This window comes from Chelonoidis abingdonii, chromosome 3 (genome assembly GCF_003597395.2).
Source record: "Chelonoidis abingdonii isolate Lonesome George chromosome 3, CheloAbing_2.0, whole genome shotgun sequence".
Taxonomy (NCBI): domain Eukaryota; kingdom Metazoa; phylum Chordata; order Testudines; family Testudinidae; genus Chelonoidis; species Chelonoidis abingdonii.
In genome coordinates this window covers 155,266,134-155,287,621 of record NC_133771.1, presented here as the reverse complement: position 1 = coordinate 155,287,621, position 21,488 = coordinate 155,266,134, and the positions used below count along the sequence as shown (strand labels likewise).

General features: G+C 53.4%; 1 protein-coding gene across 2 annotated transcripts in view; it reads left to right on the top strand.

The window, feature by feature from the left end:
• The first annotated feature begins 2,188 nt into the window (after positions 1 to 2,188).
• NFKBIE (NFKB inhibitor epsilon) overlaps positions 2,189 to 21,488 on the top strand; it is a 216,876-nt gene continuing 197,576 nt past the window's right edge. Inside the window, exons 1-6 of one of the 2 annotated variants that reach the window (XM_032770728.2) lie at positions 2,189 to 2,926; positions 15,398 to 15,500; positions 16,112 to 16,325; positions 16,530 to 16,618; positions 17,029 to 17,277; positions 17,648 to 19,683. In XM_032770728.2, coding sequence (XP_032626619.1) covers positions 2,571 to 2,926; positions 15,398 to 15,500; positions 16,112 to 16,325; positions 16,530 to 16,618; positions 17,029 to 17,277; positions 17,648 to 17,713 — 1,077 coding nt within the window. In that variant the 5' untranslated portion in view covers positions 2,189 to 2,570 and the 3' untranslated portion in view covers positions 17,714 to 19,683. Of the gene's footprint in view, positions 2,927 to 15,397; positions 15,501 to 16,111; positions 16,326 to 16,529; positions 16,619 to 17,028; positions 17,278 to 17,647; positions 19,684 to 21,488 lie in introns of those variants that run through there. The other variant, XR_012655598.1, reaches the window with a different exon arrangement.

Genomic DNA, 21,488 nt, shown 5'->3' with positions numbered 1-21,488 from the left:
AAATTGTCAGAGCGGCCACTAGCTAGAGTTGGTGGTTGCACTCTGAGGCCACTCAAACATTTGTTGCAAGAACCCCCTGATCTAAAGGTCAGAGACAGTGATCCAGAGAGTGGAATTGATCACATGAACTGGAAAAAAACTTCTGATCTTAAATTATTGACAGCTCCAGTGACTTCCTGCACTTGCCCTCTGCCTACCCCTTCTCCCTCCACTGCCTCTGTGGGCACTGTTTCTACATTAGTTTATACAGGTCTGTCTCATCTTACGCTGGGGTTACGTTCTGTGGTCAGCGCGTAAAGCAAAAACCACATATAGTCAAAATTACCTTGAGTGTAATCGCGGGCAGAATTGCCCGCACTACAGGAACAGTATTTAAATTGCTATTTTTCACTCTCTTTTTTTGTTGTTTTTTGTTTGTTTTTGCCAACCGTGTAAAGCTGAATTCACACATGTTAAATGCACGTAAGATGTGACAGACCTGTACACAGTGGGGTCTGGGAGTAAATGCCTGAATGGCTGGTGTTTGCTACTGTGACACAGGCTGCCATCAGCCCAAAGCAACAGCTGCAGCATTGTAGTGGGAAGTTGCTAGAGATTTGTGAGCAATCTGATCTAGGCTTTCCGTAGCACCCCTCACCATGGTATCTAGGGACTAGATCCTGAAAAGTATTTAGGCTCCTAATTTCCATTGGCTTCCATTGATTGATTAAAGTTAAGATCCTAAATACCTTTCAGGATCTGGGCCCAAGTGCTTCCCAGGTAAATTAGACTGGCATAGAGATCTCCCTATTGGATTTCCTGTGTCATCAGCTTCCCCCCCCTTCTGTGGTAGGACATATGTCTTCCTCTTGGAATTAATCACCTCTGGGCATGAGAGAGCTGTAAACCCTCAGGAGAGAAAGAGATGCATTGTGGTCTCCAAGACAGAAGATCTAGAAGTTATGGATGCAACTGAGAAAAGCAAAACAGCCTGAACCTCCAACTCTCTTCCAAGAAAAGGGGCGGAAGCCCCATTGCTTGAAGCCCTGAAAATGGAGCTGGACACAGTCTGGGCAAATCCATGGTAGGGGACAATCCTGTAATGGCTGTGGTGAGGGGGATGGCCTAGTTTGGACCTTCGAGATCTCCTCCGTAAGTAAGCTGATATGCAGCATTGAGAGACAGTGTTACACAGTGGTTATAGTTCTGGTCTAGACAGGCACAAGTCCGGAAGCCAGGACTCCCAGTTCTATTTCCAGCACAGTCACTAATGTGCGACTTTGGGTTACCCATGTTACCTCTCTGTGCTTTAGCCTCTGTATCTGTAGACTAGGATAGTTCTATATAGCTAGACAGAGATTATAGGCACCACCTATGCTAATGTTGGCTGACACACCCCATTACATAGGTGGCCTAAATCCTGTAGGATTAAATTGGTTAAAACGTGCATGTCTGTAAAGCAAATCTGGCTTGCTCCCACCAGTGTCATTGGTAAACGGCTTATTCAGTATAATTTCCTGCACACACTATCCTACGCCAGCCTTGTCACCCACACATCCTAGCCAGCTCCCTATTCACTCTACCGGACGGGTCTGTTATTTAAGGAGCCCGAAAGCATCACCAGGGGGAGGAGGCAGGCCCAGAACAGTTTAACAAACGCAACCCACAGCTGGGAACTGGCTGGGTAAAAACATCTCGGGCCCACGGAGCATCTTTTGCACTCACACGGATTTTCTCTCAGCCCGAGCCGCGCACACACAAATTTAGGCAGCCGCGGGGGGAGGACGCAAGCCGAAGCTTTCTAAAAAAAACCCCAACGAGGCGTCCTGGTGGCACCTTAGAGACTTTCTCAGTGTTGTTTGTTTTGCCCTTCCCCTTAAGGGGCTGCGTGCTAAGCTGTGCCGCCTGCGGAACCAGCCACGTCCCAGCCGGACACTGCCCAGAGTCACAAAGGATGCCCCCTCCCATGTTAATCTTCGCATGGAAACAGCCCTGCAAGCTGGGGGGCGACAGATATAGCAGCTTGGCTCCTCGCAGGGGGCGTGGGGGCAGAGCAGGGAGATCCCGCTGGCTCCGGGCGGGGAGGAGGTGCCCAGCGCCGGGGACGGTGGCAGGGGGGAGCCGGCGGCGGGGGAATCCCGCCCGGCAGTTGGCGATGCCAGCGAGGCGTGGCGCAGGCTGACAATGGCTCAAGAGGGAAGCGCCTTCCGGGTTAGGGGAGGCGGGGCTCTGGGCTCAGACAGAGCTGGGTTTGGGCTCGGCCTGGGCAGCGTCTCCATTCGGCTCCGGCTCGCCCGCCGGGCGTGAGACCACCGCGCCCCCCACTCGCCTTCCGGCCAAGGACCCTGCCCCGGCCAGGCCTCTAAGCGCCCCCTTCCTGGTCCCTCCTCCCCTTCAAGCCCGCTGCAGATTCCCCCCTTTGCACCCCTAGGCTGGCCCCGGCTCCCCCTTTGCACTCCCAGCCCGGCTTCCCCCCGCTCCTGTCCGAGATCCAGCCCCCCCCGCGCCCTTTCTTTGACGCAGACTCTTGCCCCTTCCGCCGAGTGCTTGGGGGGTGAGCGACCCCACTGCGCGTCCGCCGCCCCCGCACCATGTCTGGGACGCGGGGCTCGGAGAGGAAGGAGAGCTCGGAGGTGGAAGAAGGGCAATATGACTCGGGCATCTACTCGATCCCCTCCATCCGCTCCCTGCCTGGCCCGCCGGGGGAAGGGGAGCACCCCCTGGGCCTCGGGGACACGCTGCGGGAGAAGGACTCCGGCCCCCTGGGCAAAGAGGGAGCAGACACCCTGGAAGCGGAGGAGAGGATCGACTCTACCTATGGCTCGGCCTCCCTGACCGAGCCCCTGGCCGCGCTGGGGCAACTCCCCGAGGAGGAAGCAGAAGCCCTGGAGGGGCTCAGCCAGCAGCAGCTGGAGGCGCTCACCTACATCTCGGAGGATGGCGACACGTGAGTGACCTTATGGATAGTGCTGCTCGCCCTCAGGGCCGGGAGGGACACCATAGGGAGGGAAAACTAGTTTCTGGGGCCCCATCCGTCCTTGGCCTCTGAGAGCAAGGGAGCCAGTTAGTCCTGCTTGTGGTGGCAGCTGTGATGTGGACACTTGTCCCTTGGGAACTGAGCAGCTCATCTCACACAGGGCCACCAAATAGCCGTTACATCCAAATGACTGCCAGCCACTGCTGTTCTGCAGTCTCATTGACACTAGTTGCCTCAGAGGTGAGTGGTTCTATGTCCCATTCCCTCCCCAGCCTTCCCTCCCCGCCTGGGACTGGTTGAGTCTGACACCACGAAGATAAGAAGCTGTATGTCTTTAGAGATAGCCAGTGCTCCCAAAACTTCGGAGTCAGATTGTAACTGGGGGACTGACAGTAGAAGACTCCATGTCCCATCTCCCAGAGACATCCTTTCCTTCTTCTTCAGAGTCACATGGAGGCTCTCAGCGGGGTATTTAACAATTAATCTAAGACTGGGCTAGATCAAATGGAACAAGCAGAGAGAAAAAGAAATTGCACAAATCCATTTACTTCTCAGATTTGAGCTGTGGGATATGCAGATAGAGTTAGGGGTCTGGATGGAATGTGTGGCTGGAATGATACAGAAATACATGTGCCAGTGAGAAGCTGAGTTTTTTTTCTTGTTTTGTGGCTGCCAGGAAAATGGGAGGCAGGTTCCATGTACAAAAATATTTTCACCTGTGAAAACTCAAAAGCCCGAAGCTCTGGCAGCAAGGGAGGTGACTCACCTGCACAGGCTGCTTTAGGTTGTAGCCATGTGACCAAATCCGCTATGTTGGAGAAAACCTGATTATGAAACACTTTAGTTCCCTCTATGCGGCTGGATTGAACCATGTTGGGGGGTATATGATTAAGCTGGCTACAGCATAACATGTGGGTCATGTTCCTGGACCTAAAATGCCTTTGCAGGTTCTGTGGCTGAAGCTGATTCAGTTTGTAAGGAATTTTTGTGCACCTAAAGAGGCAGTTGCCTAACCCTGTATCCCTTCTACTCCCCTGTTACAGCTTAAGGTGCTATTAGCCTCTCCAAGGCCTAGTTTACACTTACAAATCAGATTGAGGTGTCATGCAGGGCTGTGAAAATTTCCATGCAGCACCATAGTTAGTTTGACCTAATCTGATTCCTGGGTGTAGACAGTGATATGTTGATGGAAGATTTCCTCATCTAGACAAGCCCGACATGCTGTGACTTTGGTGTGTGCCAGGGGATCATTGTTTTCCATTCCCCACTGTGTCTAGGAGATGGAGTCCGTTGGAGAGGCTTCTGCTGATTTATCTGGTTCCATCTTGTAAGGTGTCTGAACCTGTTGCTTGTCATATTGGCATCAGACCCTATCATAAACCTTCCACTAACTGGAGAAGCAGTTAACCAGTGGTGGCACTTTTCACTCCCTCCCGACAGGAGGCAGCTTTTCAGAGCTCTGCAAATGGCTGCAGCTGTGCTAGTGCATGTGCTCTCTTTCTCCCCCTCTCCTTTATAGTGCAATTTAAAACAGAAAATCTTCAAAGAGAATGTGTGCCGGGGGGGAGTCTGCTACTTATGGGGAGGCCTTTGTGAGTTAGTGCTAGTCTGAACTCCTGGGTTATGTCCCTAGACCCTAACTCTGAGAGGGAGTGTGTGCAGAGGTAGGCAACCTATGGCACAGGTGCCAAAGGCCGCACACAAGCTGATTTTCAGTGGCACACTCACTACTTGGGCCCTGGCTACCAGTCCCGGGGGACTCTGCATTTTAATTTAATTTTAAATGAAGCTTCTTAAACATTTTTAAAACCTTATTTACTTTACATACAACAATAGTTTAGTTATATATTATAGACTTACAGAAAGAGACCTTCTAAAAACGTTACAATGTATTACTGGCACACGGACCCTTGAATTAGAGTGAATAAATGAAGACTCGGCACACCACTTCTGAAAGTTTGCCAACCCCTGGTGTAGTGCTTAGAGCAGTGAGGCTGGACTCCTGCATGCTATTCCCGACGCATCTGGGCCGTGTGCTGAGCACTCACAATTCCAGTTGAACTCTGTGAGTACAAGTGCTCAGCACCTCCCTTGTGTTCTCAGTTTTTCTGTGTGTAAAACTAAGCTAATAATACTTACAAGGCTTAATGGATGAATGAAAGGGGCCAGAGAGGGCCCAGAGTTATTTTTTGTTGTTCTAGGGAGGCAGAGATGACGACCCAATAGGCCTCTTCTGTTTCTGATTGTAGATTGCCCGGGAGCAGCAAGAGGAGAATTTCAGTTTTCCCATCACATGCCTTGCTTGAATTCATCTCGTGAGGCAGGGCCTGGGCTAGCATTAGAACCTCCAGCTGATTTTTCTCAGAAGATTCATTGAGCAATAGCACTTCCTTGTAACCATTCTAATTATGAACACAAAAGTCCAGGGTTTAGTGCTATTAGTTCCTGTTTCTTCAGCTGTCTGTGTTGATTCAGTCCCTGATCCTGAGTGGGTGAACCATCCATGGTCTGGTGGGGGTAGAATGTGCTGTTGGGGATCCAGTGTCTTTCCTGCGATGCACTTTCCTATGGGTCATCGGGAGCTCTGTCGTCAGTCCGACAGTTGTGATGAAAGTCATCAGTGGAGATAGAGATGAACTTGTTACTGGCCACTTGAAATCCCATCAGGACCCTCTCATGGAAATGTGCTTCAAAGGAATGGGTGTAATTGATGTAGATTGGGAGCCAAAACTGCCTGCAGAACTGAACTAGCTCTGCTCTGAAAACAAGAAGGGGATCTGGGAGGGATAGCTCAGTGGTTTGAGCATTGGCCTGCTAAACCTAGGATTGTGAGCTCAATCCTTGAGGGGGCCATTTGGGGATTGGTCCTGCTTTGAGCAGGGAGTTGGACTAGATGATCTCCTGAGGTCCCTTCCAATCCTAATAATCTATGATTCTATGATGAGGCAGGAGAAATGGTTCTGATCACAAGTGAAATGAGTTAGGCCTCTGCCTAATCCTTGGTGGACATTTGATTGAGTTACAAAATCTACTGCATAATTGGTAGTTTCTGGTTTGGAGATGTCAGGACTAGAATAGCAGGGGGGCTGCAGGTTATAATTGAGGTATATTGGCTGCGCTGGAATAGTAGGAATGCTGCAGGTCAGGAATGAGGGATCAGCAAAGTTGTGGGGTGGGAGTATTCAGGGACTGGACTAGCAAGAAGTACTGCAGTCAGGAATGAGGAATACCAAGGAGGATTGTGGGTCAGGATTGAGATGTGTTAGCAGAACTGGATGGGTGAGATTAGACTCAATCTCTGGAATAGCAGGGGGCTACAAGCCAAGACAGAGAGATGTTGTCTGAGCTCTAGCTGGGGGTTGTTTGACATGGCAGGAGACGTGCTCCAGTGGTGGGCTGCTCCCAGGCATGCCAGCATTATCCTCTGCCTGGTAATGTCCGCTTTCTCCTCTCGAACTGACAGTTTGTCTCTGCTAAATTGGATCCCAGGGGACTGACTCTCTGTGGAAGTTGGAGAGGGGTTTTCCAGCCTGGGAAAGGTCTGGCGGGCTCTGGGCAGGCCAGAAAGTAATGCTTTATTTGTGTCCTGGGCTCCTAATGAACTCGCCCTCTTCTTAGGGAGTGACTTGGAGAAACTCCCTGCCTCTTGCCCTCACCAGGGAGCTGCAGAAAGGGAGTGGAACAGGCTGCCCGTTGTTTTTAATGGGGAATGGGATAGGATTTTCATTCACATTCCTGCTCTGGGCAACCCCCGCACCACCACCACTAATAAGTGATGCTGACTGCTTCCCCCGTGCCTGTAGAGATGAAGTGGATCCACTGGCATGGAGGTCATGCCTCAGTTTCCCCCATGTGTTCCAAGTCAAAGATATTTCCTCTTCCCGTTCTCACACTCTTGGGGTAATACTCCATGGCAGCCAAAACATGGCCCCTGGAGTTCCACCAGGCCAAGGCCTATACCTGCAATACAGGTGAATTTATTGGAAATCTCCGGTTACATTTGGATGAATAGACTACATATCCCAGCCTGCAATGCTCCACTTTGCCGTGAGTAACCAGGCCCCATTGCATGATGGGAGCCCTAGTGCTCACAGGGTTCACTTCCATATGCAAGAGCAGGTGTCAGCTGCTGTCTTCAAAGCAGGGGTGTGGTGTCTGCAGCCCCCCTATTTGGGCAAAGCTCAGGGGTCCCCAGCTCAGCCCGCTGCCTGGGAAACAGTCTCAGCATTTCCTTCATATGGAAACGGGGCCAGAGCTATTTTGATCGCGCTGAGGTCTGTCTGTCTGGTGTCTTGGAGGAGGAGGGGAAGCCTCACTTCCTCCCCTGAAGTGCAGTTAGTGTTGGGAAATCACGTGCTGGTGACTGAGGGTTGATAACAAGGGATCAGAGTGGGTGCATGAGTTAATCCAGGTTCCGGTCCCGGTCCCGGTCCCAGTCCCCGGGGAGATGCAGTTCTAGTCTTCTCTTTGGGTGGTGGTAGCTAAGGCTGATGGGCACTTTACTTGCTTTGCCTGGGATGTCTGGCTCTGGGCTGCTTGCAGCTGTTCAGTAATCACCGTATGCCCTATGCCCCCTGCTGAGTGTCTCAGAGATGCAGGCAAGGTCAGCAGCTCCCCATAGTGACCGAAGGCAAGAGTCCAGCTGCCAGCACGTGACCTACTGTTGTTCTGAAGCAGTGTTCTTGCAGCAGCATGGCCAAGATTGTGCACATTCAAAGTCATTGCTCCTACGCTATGGCTCACTCATCCCCTGCAGGAGGGCGTTCATAGCGCTGATTATGCCATTCAGTTTCACACCACAGTATGTGCAAAAGAGGGAAAAGAATCACTGGCACCGAGAAAACCGTGGGCAAGCTAGTTGAAGTTCAAAGAAGAGCAAGTAAAGAAGGGTCAGGTGGACTGAGTTATGGGGACAGAATTAAAATCCCTGGCTATGGGATGACTGGGGGAAGATGTGTGAATTTGCCGTTCTCCGCAGGACATTGCTGCCCAGGAGGGGATGGATTGTAATTAAGCAAATAGAGATTTAAGCTGAATCTCAGAAAAGCTTCCAGACACTGAGACATATTAGGCTGAGATTGGCTCCCAAGGGATGGTTTTGAAGCCCCAGTAGCTCAAAATCAAACTGTAATAAAAGAATATTAGAGACCAATCCTTCCCTGGCCCCTGCAGGACTGGATGGTCAAACAGGGCTTTCCACCTCTACCGTCTATGGTTCTAACAGCTAACTCTTCGGCTGGTCGGACAGAACACTGAATATCTCCTTCAGGTGGGTTTTGGCTTTTGGGAACATAACTTTTTCTCGTTTCGAGCAGTCTGGAGCCAGAGGTGCCAGTGTTTTTATATGAGGCTGACCACATGTCCAGCTAACTCGTTCACCTAGGGACTCACTAGACTGCATGTTCCACTGCTGCTTCATGGGCTCTGGGCTGCATGTGTAGGGGATTCAAGAGATGAATCCCTTACACGTGCAGCCAGCTGCCCTTGTTTAGAAGGGACACTCCCAGCTCTAGGCTTAAAACCAAACAAAAGGTTAGTAAATCTGCAACAGGGAACAATCCTGGATGGAAACTAATGGGGCTTCCCTGGGCCAGATTCTGCCACCCTTACGTTGGGTAGTATCTCACGCTTGCGTCATCCTGTTGTTTTCAGTGGGGCTGCCCACAGAGTAGGGTACCATTCAGTGTGAGGAAGGTTAGCCCAGTCTGAACCTGTGGTGTTTGTACATCCATTTTCCACTCCTTTTCTCCTCTTATTATTCTGGGGTGCTCCCCCCTCCCATTGATTGTAATGGCCTTAAAGTCTGTCCCTGTGTGGGGTTGGGATGGTAGAAGGGAGGGATCCTATTCCCCATAAGAAGGCCATAAAAAGACCTCCTGCTTCCATTTCCCTAGCTGACTCTCTCCTCCTCCTCCTTCCTGGAATGTACTCTGGAGTGTGTGGCCTTTCCAACAGGACCCACTTGTACACAAACAGCCTTCTGCTCTGATGGTTTGGCCTCCAAGTGCCAGCCAGGGTGGCAATGCCCCTTCCCCCAACACCGACAGCAGCATTGGCGCTGTCTCTCTTCAGATGTCATTGCATCGGTCACGTCACAGCTGTAAAAGCTGGACATGTGGGTATTTTTAATGGTAGCTCAGACTGTGCAGAGATTGAAACACTCACCCAGGAGAGATTCTCGCTTTCCTGGGTGAGTGGATTTTTCATGCCTGGTCCCTGCCTCTAGCAGGGAACTTTCCATTCGCCTTTATCCCATGCTTGTCTTCTCTCTCATCTCAAACCACCACCTGCTGTTGAAACTGGAGGATAGTGATTGAAGGACATTTGGCAGAAATGTGTGTGGGGAGCTCAGGGCTGGAATGGTTAGGATGGCAGAGGCTGTGGGTCAGAAGTGAGGTGAGCCATCAGAGCTGTTGGTGGGGAGCCCAGGACTGCAATAGCAGAGATGCTGTAGGTCAGGTGTGAGATGCACAGGCAGAGTTGTGTAGTAAAGGTTCCTGCTGTTCAGTTGCAGTTTGCTGAGAAAGGGGCTAGCAGGGCAGGTTAAAAGGGAGAACAGGATAACTGGAATTCCCCTGCTGCTCTCCTCAGGAATGCGTGCTCTGTTTTCCAAATCTTCCTGCTGCTGGCTCTATTTCCTCCTTTCCTCCCATGAACAATTAACTGTTTACTGCAAACACTGATATTTGCATGATTTCCCATGCCTCTGCTGGGAGATAGCAGGGAGAAGAGTGTGAATTTTCTCTTTAACATGTGGGCAGGAAGTGGGGGTGGGGATGGCAGTTATGTAGAACAAATAATGTCAGCTGTTTGATCCCTTGTTCTGGATACTTGTAGGCGGAGTGGATGGATGGGACTGCAGGGCAGTGCCACCTGACTAGGGATCTCAAAGCCCCTTACGAACGGGAATAAAGATTCCCAGCCCCTCCCAGATTGGGATCTGTATTACCAACCCCATTTCTTGGAGGGGAGAGACTGAGGCACAAAGCCTAAGTATTTTCCCAAGGTCTGATAGCAAGTCAATGGCAGAAGTGGGAATAGAGCCCAGGATCCTGGTCCCTTACTCTAACCGTAGTGAATCTGTAGGAATGCTAAAGTTTTTCTTGCCATGTGATTGGGATTGCCGCCCCCCAAGCATAGAAGCCATAGTTCTCAAGTCATCCTCCCGTCTGCTTTTTCCCTCTTTCAGGTCCATGAGCTGCTTGGAGCAGGGTGTAGAACCATCCAAAGCTGTGTGTGGTGTCAGGTTGTGTTGTAATTGATCCAGGATGTTACAGCAGTGGCTGTGCTGCATGCTGAGCCCCCTGGGAGATTCTCGGGAATAGAACTCTGACCCTCCTGCTCCAACTGGGTCTCTCCCAGTTCAGCTAAAAATAATCTCCATTAGCTGCTCATGGGTTCAAATCCCCATGAGGGAGCAGTACAGATGCTATGACCCCCAGCTGAGTGCTCTGGATTCCCTGCAGCAGAGGGTGGTGATGAATGTATGTTTGCATCTGCGTTCTCTTTCCCTGTCTGACTAATTTATTACAATATTATTATTTCTGCTGCAATAGAACCTAGAGACCCCAACTGAGATTGTGCATAACACAACAGGGCCCTGGGACAAACACAGAGCTGGCAATTTCAGTAGACCAGGGAAACAAATGGTGTGAGAGGAAGTGGAGGCTGAGGAAGGGGAAGGGTCCCCTTGCCCAAGATCATCTAGCATACTGGTGGCAGGTCTGAATGACCTATCCACAGGGCCACACTACCATCACCCTTTGCAGTTCCATCAGCTCCCTTAACTGTCCTCCTGCACACACCCCTTTCCCATGCAACAGCCTACTACATCAGTCATCCACAACTGCTAGTGCTGGGGGGGAAATAAGCTGGTGGAAGGGTGAAAGGGGCAGAGTTAAGGGTGCGGTGTGTGGTCGGTGGTGTATGGCAGCTGTGGCAATGAGAAGGCGCATGCCTGCAGGTGAAAGAGTAGAGGGTATATTTTGCTTGGTGACTTACCTGCCCATTTCCTTGCTTTTGGGGTTTGTGTTAAGGGGGGGTGGGGAGGCGGGGTTGGGAACCTCAACTGCTTGGCAACAAAGTCGTCTTTATGTTAATAATTGTGGTGGTAGTCATGTCAGTCCCAGGGTATTAGAGACAAGGTGAGTGAGGAAATATCTTTTATTGGACCAACTTCTGTTGGGGAGAGAGAAAAGCTTTCCAGCTACACAGAGTTCTTCCTCAAGTGTGAGTTTGGGTGTTGACCATATAGCTCCAAGAATACCACTGGCCTGGCCAGGTGCCTCACCCCACAGCTAAGAGGACATCATTAGCAATATTGAGGCCTAGGAAAGCATAAACAAAGCTGAGGCCTCCATGCCTCACGCTTAGCAGGACCAGGGGGTTTCCACTTTGGCACAAGATAATCCTGACCCCTCACTTGCATCATCATGACGCCTCATGCTGTAACAGGGCCGAGGCACCAATGTCTCATGTCGCTGGCTCATCCCTCAGCTCTGGTTCTGCACGCGGAGGACTTGAGACAGTTGGGATCTCTATCATGTGGCAGTCCTTAACTTTCTGAAACAGGCATAAAGGGGGAAAAATGCAGAAATGAGACTCTGGGAGACAGTGCAGGGGCAGGGAAAATACTCCCAACTAGGCATGTCCTGGATGGCCCCAACTTCCCAGTGAAAGTCGCAGGCACTGATTCAGCAAGACTAGCAACCCACTGCATGTCCCTAGTGCCTTTACATGGGAGACCTCAAAAAACTCTACAGGGCTTTAAAGGTGGAGCAGTCGTATTCCCTCTGTTTTACAGGCAGGGAAGGTGAGTCCCCTCACTCAGCCATGGTTACGCCACGCAATCGCGTTAAACCCAAACCGTTCTACTGAGAGCTGGGGGCGGATCAACAGACTTGGGTTTTCAGACTTAAGCGTGTGACTGGCCCACCTTTCCCCAGCTACCAGTTCTGGGTATGACGTGGTGCATGTGTTTTAGGAGGGGTGGGGGATTCCTGTGGGCGTGGACTGGCTTGGTGGGAATTGTAGAGGGCTCCATGTACTTTCACGCCAGGCCTGGCCTCAGTCCCCTGGGAGTTGTTTGGCTCCGAAAAGTGAAAGCAGCAGAAGTTTAAAGTTCAGTCAGAATTGCCCTGGAAAGTCCCATGTCTCGTCTGCTGGGACTTCTTATCTAGTGCATAGGAGCTGAGGAGCAAGGCTGTGCCTATAGCCCTGCTGAAGGCAGGGGGACTGGGAGGGACACAGTGGGAGCTGGCTTATAGAATCAGGGGCTGTCCCTGGTAAATGGGGAGGGAGGCCAGCCCAGCTGCAGGAGCCACCAAGGACTTTGTCTACACTGAGGTTGCCTGGTAGTCTCCCAGTGCCTTTTCCCTGGTGTTGGTAATGGTGCAATTGCTAGGTAAATGGGGCCCAGATGCTTTCACCGTCATGCCTGCTGAGCTACACACACCTCCGCCAATGCCCTTCTGTCGTGACCAGCAACCTCCACAGCCCCTCTTCCCCCGGTGGAAACCTTGCTTTTGCCCCCCACCCGCCCCCCAAAACCAGAAGCTGATTCCAGTAGGTATTTTCCTTGCTGAATGCCCCACATGCACAGCTGTCAGTTGCTCTTCCCCCTACGCTGGGAGCTCTAGCTGTGCAGGGGGCCCTGGCCCCCTCCCCCACCCCTATTTGTTGCTCAAACTGTGGGTGGCCACTCCCTCCACAGCAGTGGGGGAATTCCCCGTGCCCATGTGACCTGGGGTTTCCCCCGGGGCAATGCAGTAAGGCACAGACGCTTGGCTTGGCTCTTCCTGCTGCTCATTCTGCCTCAAGGGGAACAGCTTGGGGTCCCCTGGTTCCTGGCTGCTGACAGACCTGAGCTTCTGTCCCAGCTCAGCAATGAGGTCGGGATAAGCTTCCAGCATTGCGCAGAAGAAGGCACCAAAGTTGCCCCCTGTAGAACTCCTCCAGACCAAACTTGTCCCTCCCTCTATCCCTACCAGTCACATTGGCCACCAGGCCCAGTGTGTCATCCAGGACACCTGTCCTTCCACGCCCTCCCCTGGGGATGCCCCAGGACTCCAGCCTTTATCATGCAGTAGTCCCCTTGGAGGAGCTGCCGAGACCAGACGGGTTGAGGTGCCCCCAGTAAATGAACAGCACTGCTTATCTTACTCGCAAACAGCACTTCTCCATGCCTGGCCCATGGTGGCACCTGGACAGGGCGCAGCTGGTGAAAGCTGAGCCCAGGTGTGACAGAACACTGCTGGCACCTCCTCTATAATGTTGGGCCTCCTCAGTGCTGTTAGTGCCCCAGTGGCTCCCCCCTTGCTCCCATCTGCAACCAGCCAGAAGATTGTGTCCTTTCCAGTGAGACCCTCCACACTGCTTTGCCTGTTCCTGGCCCCATTACTGCAACACATTGTGAAGCCACCTGGCCTGAGAGCAGGGTGCTAACGGGTCCTTAACAAAGCCACCATCCCCACCACTGCATCAGCCTGGTGCTCTGCTCTGCGGTGAATGCCGAGTCCAGTTCACGGACCCTGCGGTGGTGTGCAGAGCCTTCCCTGAGGTTGGGCCTAACTCCCCTAGTAATCAGCTTTCCCCGCACCATCGGGCTGTCCTGCACCATGTGGGAGTCAGAGGTCTGGCAGGAGCTGGCCTCAGTCTGGAACTGCCTCCCACAGGAGATCAGAGACCTCACTGTGATCAGAACAAAATGCAAAACTTGCCTCTGACTTAGCCTGTAGCACGCATGCAACCACCCCCTCATTCTCACCCCCTCCCACGCCGTACATGCTAACCCAGCTCTCCATCCCGCGGCCTGGGAGCGGGGCCTTGAAGCCAGAGTGGAGTTACTGTTTCTATCTTTAAATGCCTTGGAGGTGCTCAGATGCCAGGGGGATGGGGCCCAGGTTTGGCTTGGGAGGGGGTTCATGGCTCTGCTTGGGGGTGGCTTTTGGTGCTGAAGTAATGACAGGCGTTCCGTGCGGGGCTGGAAATTCCCTTCAAGTGTCTCACTCTTGTTCTGACTGCTTGGGGTGCGACAAGGACCGGTGTGAAACTCGCACGAGTGCGGCTCATGGGATCTTACACGTGTCTCTTGCTGTCTGGGGCCCTGGGCTCCGGTCTTCTGCGCAGATTTCTGTGGAGGCTGAGAGTTGGGCCTAGGTGGGACTGCTGGCTTTAGCAGACAGTGGCGGGTGCTGAGTCCTGGTAGATCTAGTTTCATCTAGTCAGGCGTGCCCCCTAACCCAGCACTGGTGCTCCCATTTGGGGTTGGTGGGCTGAGAATCCAGTTCTGGTTTTTTCTCTCTCCTCCTGCGGACCCTGGCCCAGTTCATTCCCAGACCAGTCAGAGCCAGGGCAAATCACTCTGGCTCAGTGGATGAGGATATTTGAAGAATCCAGCTCTGGCTGCTGTCCTAGCACTAGGACTCCAGAGAATGGCAGGTGGTCTTTAGCTAATCTCCTGGATCCCTCCCCTCGCTGTGTCCCACACCCCTGCTGCCTGCCCTTGAGCCAGGAAAGCAGAAGTGCTGTGGCTGCAGGGAGGGGAAGGGAGTGGAATTCCCCTACCAGTTGCTGGCCAGCATTAGGTTGTGGTTCTGTTGCTGCAGCATCTCCCTAGGTCTGGGGGATGTATTCCAGGCTCCCTAGGCCCTTGGGTTTGTGTCCCAGCAGGAAGGACTCTACCCTTCCTGCTTCTGAGAGTCTGTATGGGTTACTGGGTCTGGGTCTCAGACAGGAGCTGGAGGGCTAAGCTCTCATGGGCTCTGCAGTGGCATAAGGATCCCTTCACTCTGCTAATAGGACTTGGGATTCACTCTGGCCTCCTTAGCAACCTCTCTGGCTGCTGAGCTGGCAAGGGGTGGGAGGGACCTCTATTGTCTGTGAGGCTCTTTGGACTCCTAGGATGAATGGGGTCCCTTCTGCCCACGATCTGTCCCAGGCTGCCTCTCTGTGGACCCCAATCTGTTTGCCCATCTAGTGTGTGTGCATGGGACACCCAGGCTGGCTGCAGGGGGGGCAACTGTCCTGAGCTCAGGTGGAGAATGCTTGGGGGTGGCAAAGAGCGAGGGGGTCACCTGGTAACACCCCTGCAAATGGGCTGCTGTGCCCACCCTGCCTGTGCTGGGGAGAGCTTGCTTGGAGAGTGGGTGTAGGCCGGTGAACCTGCCATCACTGAACCTGTTTCTCTAAGTGGCCCGTGTTGGCAGGGAGCTGCTCCATTCCCTTCTGCCCAACACCAGGAATTGGGCAACCTGGGGATCCGCTCCCCTGGCTGGGTGAGTGTGTCTGTGCCAGGCTGATGTGGCATGGGCATTGAGGGGTTCCTCTCCCAACTCCAGGGTGGGGGGCATGGAAGTGTTTCTCTCTGTGGGGTAACAGTGTGGGAGTGACAGGCTGGCGCCATGTAGGAACTGCAGCACTGACCCATCTCCTCCTCTGCAGGCTGCTGCACCTGGCAATCATCCATAGCTTCCCAGCACTGGCATTCTTTTGCATTACCCACCTGCCCACGGAGGTGCTCGAGATCCAGAATGACTTGTTCCAGGTGTGTGTGTGTGTGCGCGTGCGCGTGTGCACGTGCTCCAATCCGGGTCATCCCCCGCCAGCCCTCAGGAATGGCCTGGCAGGTGAACCTGTCCAGATTAGCCATTCCCCACACCCCCGTTTCCCCAGACCCTGGCTTTGTTCCTCACACCCTCAAGGCTAGTGCCTAGGCCCCCCTGGGTTCTGTGATGCCCTCACCCCCAAGGTCAGCACTGTAGGTATTGGGGTGCTTTGGTTGAAGCAAGTCATGCAGACAGCTGCCTTTGGCTGGTGTGTGGGGTACCCAGATAGGACCCTGAAAATGCAGACGCTCAGGCTGGCACTGTGTGCAGCCCCATAGTTATCAGAGGCTTCAAACCAACATGAGCACCCCTGTGGGTGGAGCTGCCTGGATTTACCCCCACTCCCTCGGAGTGAAGTCTGCAGTATTCCCACTTCCCTCACCCAGGGGAGGCTGTGGGGTTGGTAGCTTCTGCTATTCCCATGGGTCCTGCTGGGATTGGTCCACTGTATGATGGCCTTGCTGTCATTCCTTGCCAACTGCCCCAACCAGTGGGGTCCCTGTGTCCTCCCGATGCCGCTCCTGACCCCTCGCTGTCTTGCTACCCACAGACACCACTTCACCTGGCCGTGTACCTTGAGCAGCCCACCGTGGTGAAGGCACTGATCCACAATGGGGTGAACCTGGCCCTGCAGGACCGCAACGGCAATACCCCTCTGCACGTGGCCTGTGAGCAGCAGAACCTACAGTGTGCCAAGCAGCTGCTGCAGGAGCCAGGGGAGAGCACAGCGGCTCAAAGGAGCCTGCAGCTCCAGAACTGGCAAGGTAAGGCGTAAGGCAGGGGTGCCAGAGGCAGTGCCCGGCTCCGTAGCTGCAGGGCAGGCGTGTGATGGGTGCAGAAACCATCTTTTTGTTCGGTGTTTGTGCTAGACACTAGATAATGGGGCCCTGGTCTGCAGCTGGGGCTCCTCAGCGCTACAGGAATACGGTACAGTAATAGCTGCCTCTGGGTCTCTCTCTCCTCCCCAGGCTTAGCCTGTCTGCACATCAGCACCTTGAAGGGGAACCTGCAGCTGATGAAACTGCTGCTGCGGAGTGGAGCTGACATTAACGTCCAGGTAGTACACAGGCTGGTGGGTGAGGGCAGCGGGCCTTGGCACTGCCAGCTGTATTGCTCTGTGCACCTTCCCCAGATCAGTATCCTGAGGAGTCCCTCTGGCCTCCCAGTTTCTGGAAGCTGGTTCCCCAGGTGGCAGCAGGTTTGAGGGGGCATGGGCCCTGGTGGGCACCAGACTCCCAAGTGGAGTTCCCAGCTCCATGCCACTGTTCTCCTGAGCAGAGAGAAGTCTCCACATCTGCCTGGTGGCAGGCAGGGGACAGGACCAGCAGGCTGGTGGCAGGTGTCCATTATGATGCAGTCTGTGTGCCCCATTGGGGTCCCATCCCCTCACCCTGTACCCTACGTTGGTGGCTGCAGGGGTGGGAGAAAGCAGGCCCATTCTAATGCCCTTGGCACTGCTGATTGCAGGACGGCACAAGTGGGAAGACACCCCTGCACCTGGCAGTGGAGAGCCGTGACCGCGAGGCAGTTCAGTACCTGCTCAGCAAGGGGGCCCATGTGGATGCCCTGATGTACAACGGCTGCACCCCGCTACACCTGGCTGTGGGCAGGAAGGATGCCGCCATGGCGGCCATACTGTACCATTCGGGGGCTGACACCCTGCTGAGGAACATGGAAGATGAGACTGCCCAGGACCTGGCCGACGGCAATGATGACGTGAGTCTGTCCATGCGCTCTCCTGTAGGGAAACACGTGGTGGGGTGTCCAGGGAGGAGGCCGTGACCCTGGGACAGGAGTGTTGGAGATGGTGGGTGCTCCAGTGCAGCAGGAGGTGCTGTAGGGCTCAGGGCAGGAGTAGCAGCTTGCAGTTGCCCTGTCTGTCCCCACGTCGCTCAGAGCGGCATGGCGATGGGCTGTATACTCTCATCAGCACTAACCCCTCATTAGCTGTGCACTTCCCTTGGGGTGCCTGGGCTGGCTGGGCTGTGTTGGCCCGGCTTGAGATGCAGTCAGTTCCCAGGGACCATGCTCTCCTCTGGCCTCTCCGGTACTAACCCTGATCTCTCCATGTCCTTTGCCTTGACAGCTCCTTGCCCTCCTGCCCTTTGATGACCTGAAGATCTCGGGAAAGCTGGTGGTGTGCTCCGACTGAGCAACCAGACTCTGACTTCTGGGGCTGCCCCGGTGCCCCTGGCTCCCCACACCTGATGGGACCCCACTTTATCCAGCCATGGCGCTACAGCTGGCAGGAGCAGAGCCAGCTCAAGAAATCTTTGCCTTTGTAGCAGCCTCCATGGCCCCCGATTCTCCACCCGAATACCCTTCCCTGAGCAGCTGGAAGTTGGAGGAAGTTGCATGCAATGCATGAGACCTTCAGATGGTGTCTTCGGGGTGGCGGCTGCTGTTGCTGCTCTTTCCCCTGCCTGCAATGGGAATAGCCAGCATGGGGCTCCGGTCTCAGACTGCATGGAGGAGCAGCTGGGAGGGGGTGTTTCCTGGTCCCAGATTGTGCAGTGGGGAGTGCTTTTCCCCCCCATACCTCCAGACACTGCTGGAGCAGTTGCAGGGGCTCCCATTGCCCTTCCCCGGGAGACACAGACTCTCATAAACCCTTCTTCCCTACCGCCAAGATTTGGACCTCATGATGCCCCTCAGTGACCATCAGGGGCTGCATGCTCTGACTTCTTGCCGCTTGAAGGCTTCAGCACCCCCATGAGCAGAATTGCCCTGTACCCCAGCCAGCCCCTCCCCAGCCAGGAGGGAGCTGGGCCAGATGGGACATGAAGATGAGCAGGAGGGAGCTGCCCTCCTGTGGGCGGAGCTGGGTGGGGAGGTACAGGTCTCCTTCTGGGGCAGGGCCCATCACCCCAGGGCAGGGGCCCATCTGCCTCTTCCCAAGGTAATCAGATTCCCTGTCTGTCTCCCTATGTGAGCTCAGCTTAGCTAATGCTGTTCCCTGCTTGGGCAGTTCCAGCCAGCCAATCTACACTGTTAGCTGCAGTCATAGCTGGACTCACAGAGGAAGGAGGGGCTGGGAGACCTGATGTTTTATCCCCAGCTCTGCTGCTGAGTGGCTTCATCACCCTGGACAAAGTGCCTGTCCCTTCCTTGTGCCTCAGTTTCCCCCTCTGAAAGGGTATAACAACACTGACCCACCCTGCAGGGCAGTGCACACAGGCTTGTGTGAGGGTAGCTTAGTCCATTGACAACAGTAAAAGACCTGGAGATTCTCCAGTGGAAGAGGCTAGAGAGGAGTCCAGGGTTCTTTCCTGATGATTAGTCACTTCCCCTCTTGGGGCTGCTATGTTTCTCCCCACCCCACCCCCAGCATGGCTGCCTCTCTGTGGCAGGTGTGTAGATAGTAAGTATAGCATTTGAGAGCCAGTGGGGGAGCCATGGTGCCTGTGACCCTATCTAAGCTGATGACAGTCTCAGCTCGCTGCTGTTGTTATTGAGTGGGCACAAGTCCTGGATGGCGTAATCGCCTGGGATGCTCTGGAGAGCCTGCTCCTTTCTCCCCAGTTCTTGGAAGGGCAGCTGCAATAGAGTTTTGCCAGGAAAAGCTGCAAAACTTCTTAGCAAGCACTTTTTGAGCCTTGGTGCAGCCTCTGCCTCCTCTCTGGGCAGCTCAAATCATTGGCTGTTTCTCTCCCCTACCCTTCCCCCCTGCATTTTAGCACTTACTCACACCCTCTTGTGGTCACAAATTGGTTGGTTTACTGGCCTCGCTAAAATCTAGTGGCAAGGGCTCTGGAACGGTTTAGACTAGCTCCATCTTCATTTTGATGTGATTGGTGGGGGTCTGCCCAGGACTAGAACAGTGTAGGGGGGGAAGTCAGAGGAAGAGCTAGAGGGAAATTATTTTTCAAAGAGGGAGCCTTTTAAAATAATCATCTCAGGAAAAAAACCCCAATATCTGTTCTGTGCTTCCTCGTGGCTGTTGATGGTATTGCGGCACCTCCCCTATGTTGCTAGATCTCAGTGCTGAGCCCCCTGGCAAGGTGTGGCTTGTTGAATGCTCTGGTGCGATGCTAAGGAAGCACTGATGGCCTGAGCTGTTGCCGGTGGTTAGGGAGAGGGCATGCAAATCTTATTTAAAGAATAAAATAATCCTCTAGCAAATGATCTCTGTGTTGATACCATTCTCCTCCCCCTCCCTCATGACTCTGTGCAGAGGAAGCAGCGAGCCCACGGTGGCTGCTACTGCTCAGCCCCAAAGGAAGCACCCCCAAAGGAGCTGGGGTGAAGATGCACCATCCTGTTGCCAGTGCTGGAGCTGTGGTGCCAGAAATACATGTGCCCAGAGCCTGTTGGTGGAGGTTGACCACCAGTGTGTGGAGGCAGTGCCTGGAGAATTCTGGGTGCCAGGCTTGAGCGCTGCCCACTCAGTTCTTGTCCCAAAGGCAAACACACAAACTGGGCTTTTGTTGGCTAAGTTGCACTTGGATCATTCCAAAGGGCTTTCTGCAGGAGCCTGTGTGGCTCAGAGGACTGAAGTGGTGAGAGCAGTTGACTGCCAGGCCCCATTTCTGGGCTCTATTCTCAAGGGGGGGAAGCGTGGTCTGGTGCCTCACAAAACTGGGTGACTGGGCAACAAAGTTGCAGATGAAATTCAGTGTTGCTAAATGCACATTGGAAAACATAATCCCAACTATACACATACAATTATGAGGTTTAAATTAGCTGCTACCACTCAAGAAAGAGATCATAGAGTCACTGGGGATAGTTCTCTGAAAACATCTGCTCAATGGGCAGCGGCTATCACGAAAGGTAACGATGTTAGGAACCATTTGGAAAGGGATACATTAGAAAATATCATAATGCCACTATAAATCCATGGAATGCCACACCTTGAATACTGTGTTCTGGTTGCCCCATCTCACATAGGATATATTAGAAATGGAAAAGGTGCAGAGAAGGACAACCAAAATAATTAAGGGTATGGAACAGCTTTGATAGGAAGAGAGATTAAAAAGACTAGGGCTGTTCAGCTTAGAAAAGAGACACCTAAGGGGGATATGATAAAGGTCTATAAAATCACGAATGGTGTGGAGAAAATGAATAAGGAAGTGTTATTTACCCAATGAAATGAATAGGCACCATGTTTAAAACAAATAAAAGGATGTACTCCTCACAGCACACAGCCACCCTGTGGAACTGGTTGAGGGCATGTTGTGAAAGCTAATGCTATAATGGGATTTTAAAAAGAATTTGAAAAGCTCATAGGAGGCTAGGTCTATCACTGCCTGTTATGTGGTCATGGGCACAACCCCATGTTCTGGACGGCCCGAGCCTGCTCTTTTTACAGTGAGCACTGAATCCCAGTGCAGGCTGGTACAGGAGGCACTGTACTGAACTTTACCCCCATGTTCCCATCATACCTCAGTACTGTCTGGAGGCAATCTCTGCCCTGAGGAGATCGCTCTGGCTGCAAGGGTGCTACAGCTAGTGAATGGGGGTGATAGGCAATCTTTTGGCCTGACTCTGGCTGCTTCTGACTCCTGAGCTTGCTGGCGCTCGCAAGCCCTAAGCAGCTCGTGCTAGGGGCCTGAAGGAGCCACTCCTGGAGCTAGGAGGCAGCAGGGGGCTGTTCCTGCTCCTGAAGCCTGCACCAAAGGAGACACTGTTTAAGTTGTGTTATGCAGTGACAGATCAACGCATGGGACCATGTGGCCTGTGCCCAGGGGCCATGGCCAATGGGGGGTCCTGGATGGGCGGGGCCCAAATCTTGTGTCCAGGGCCCCAATAAAATTAAATCTGCTTCTACTCAGCACCCTGATACCTCACTTTGCTCCCCGCACTGATTATGCCCTCAAATCCCACCCACAGCCCCCTGCTGCCCTGCTCTACCCCCCCACAGCCCTGTGCTGCTCCACTCTGCCCCCCAGCCCCCTGCTGCTCCACTCTGCCCCCACATCCCCCTCAAC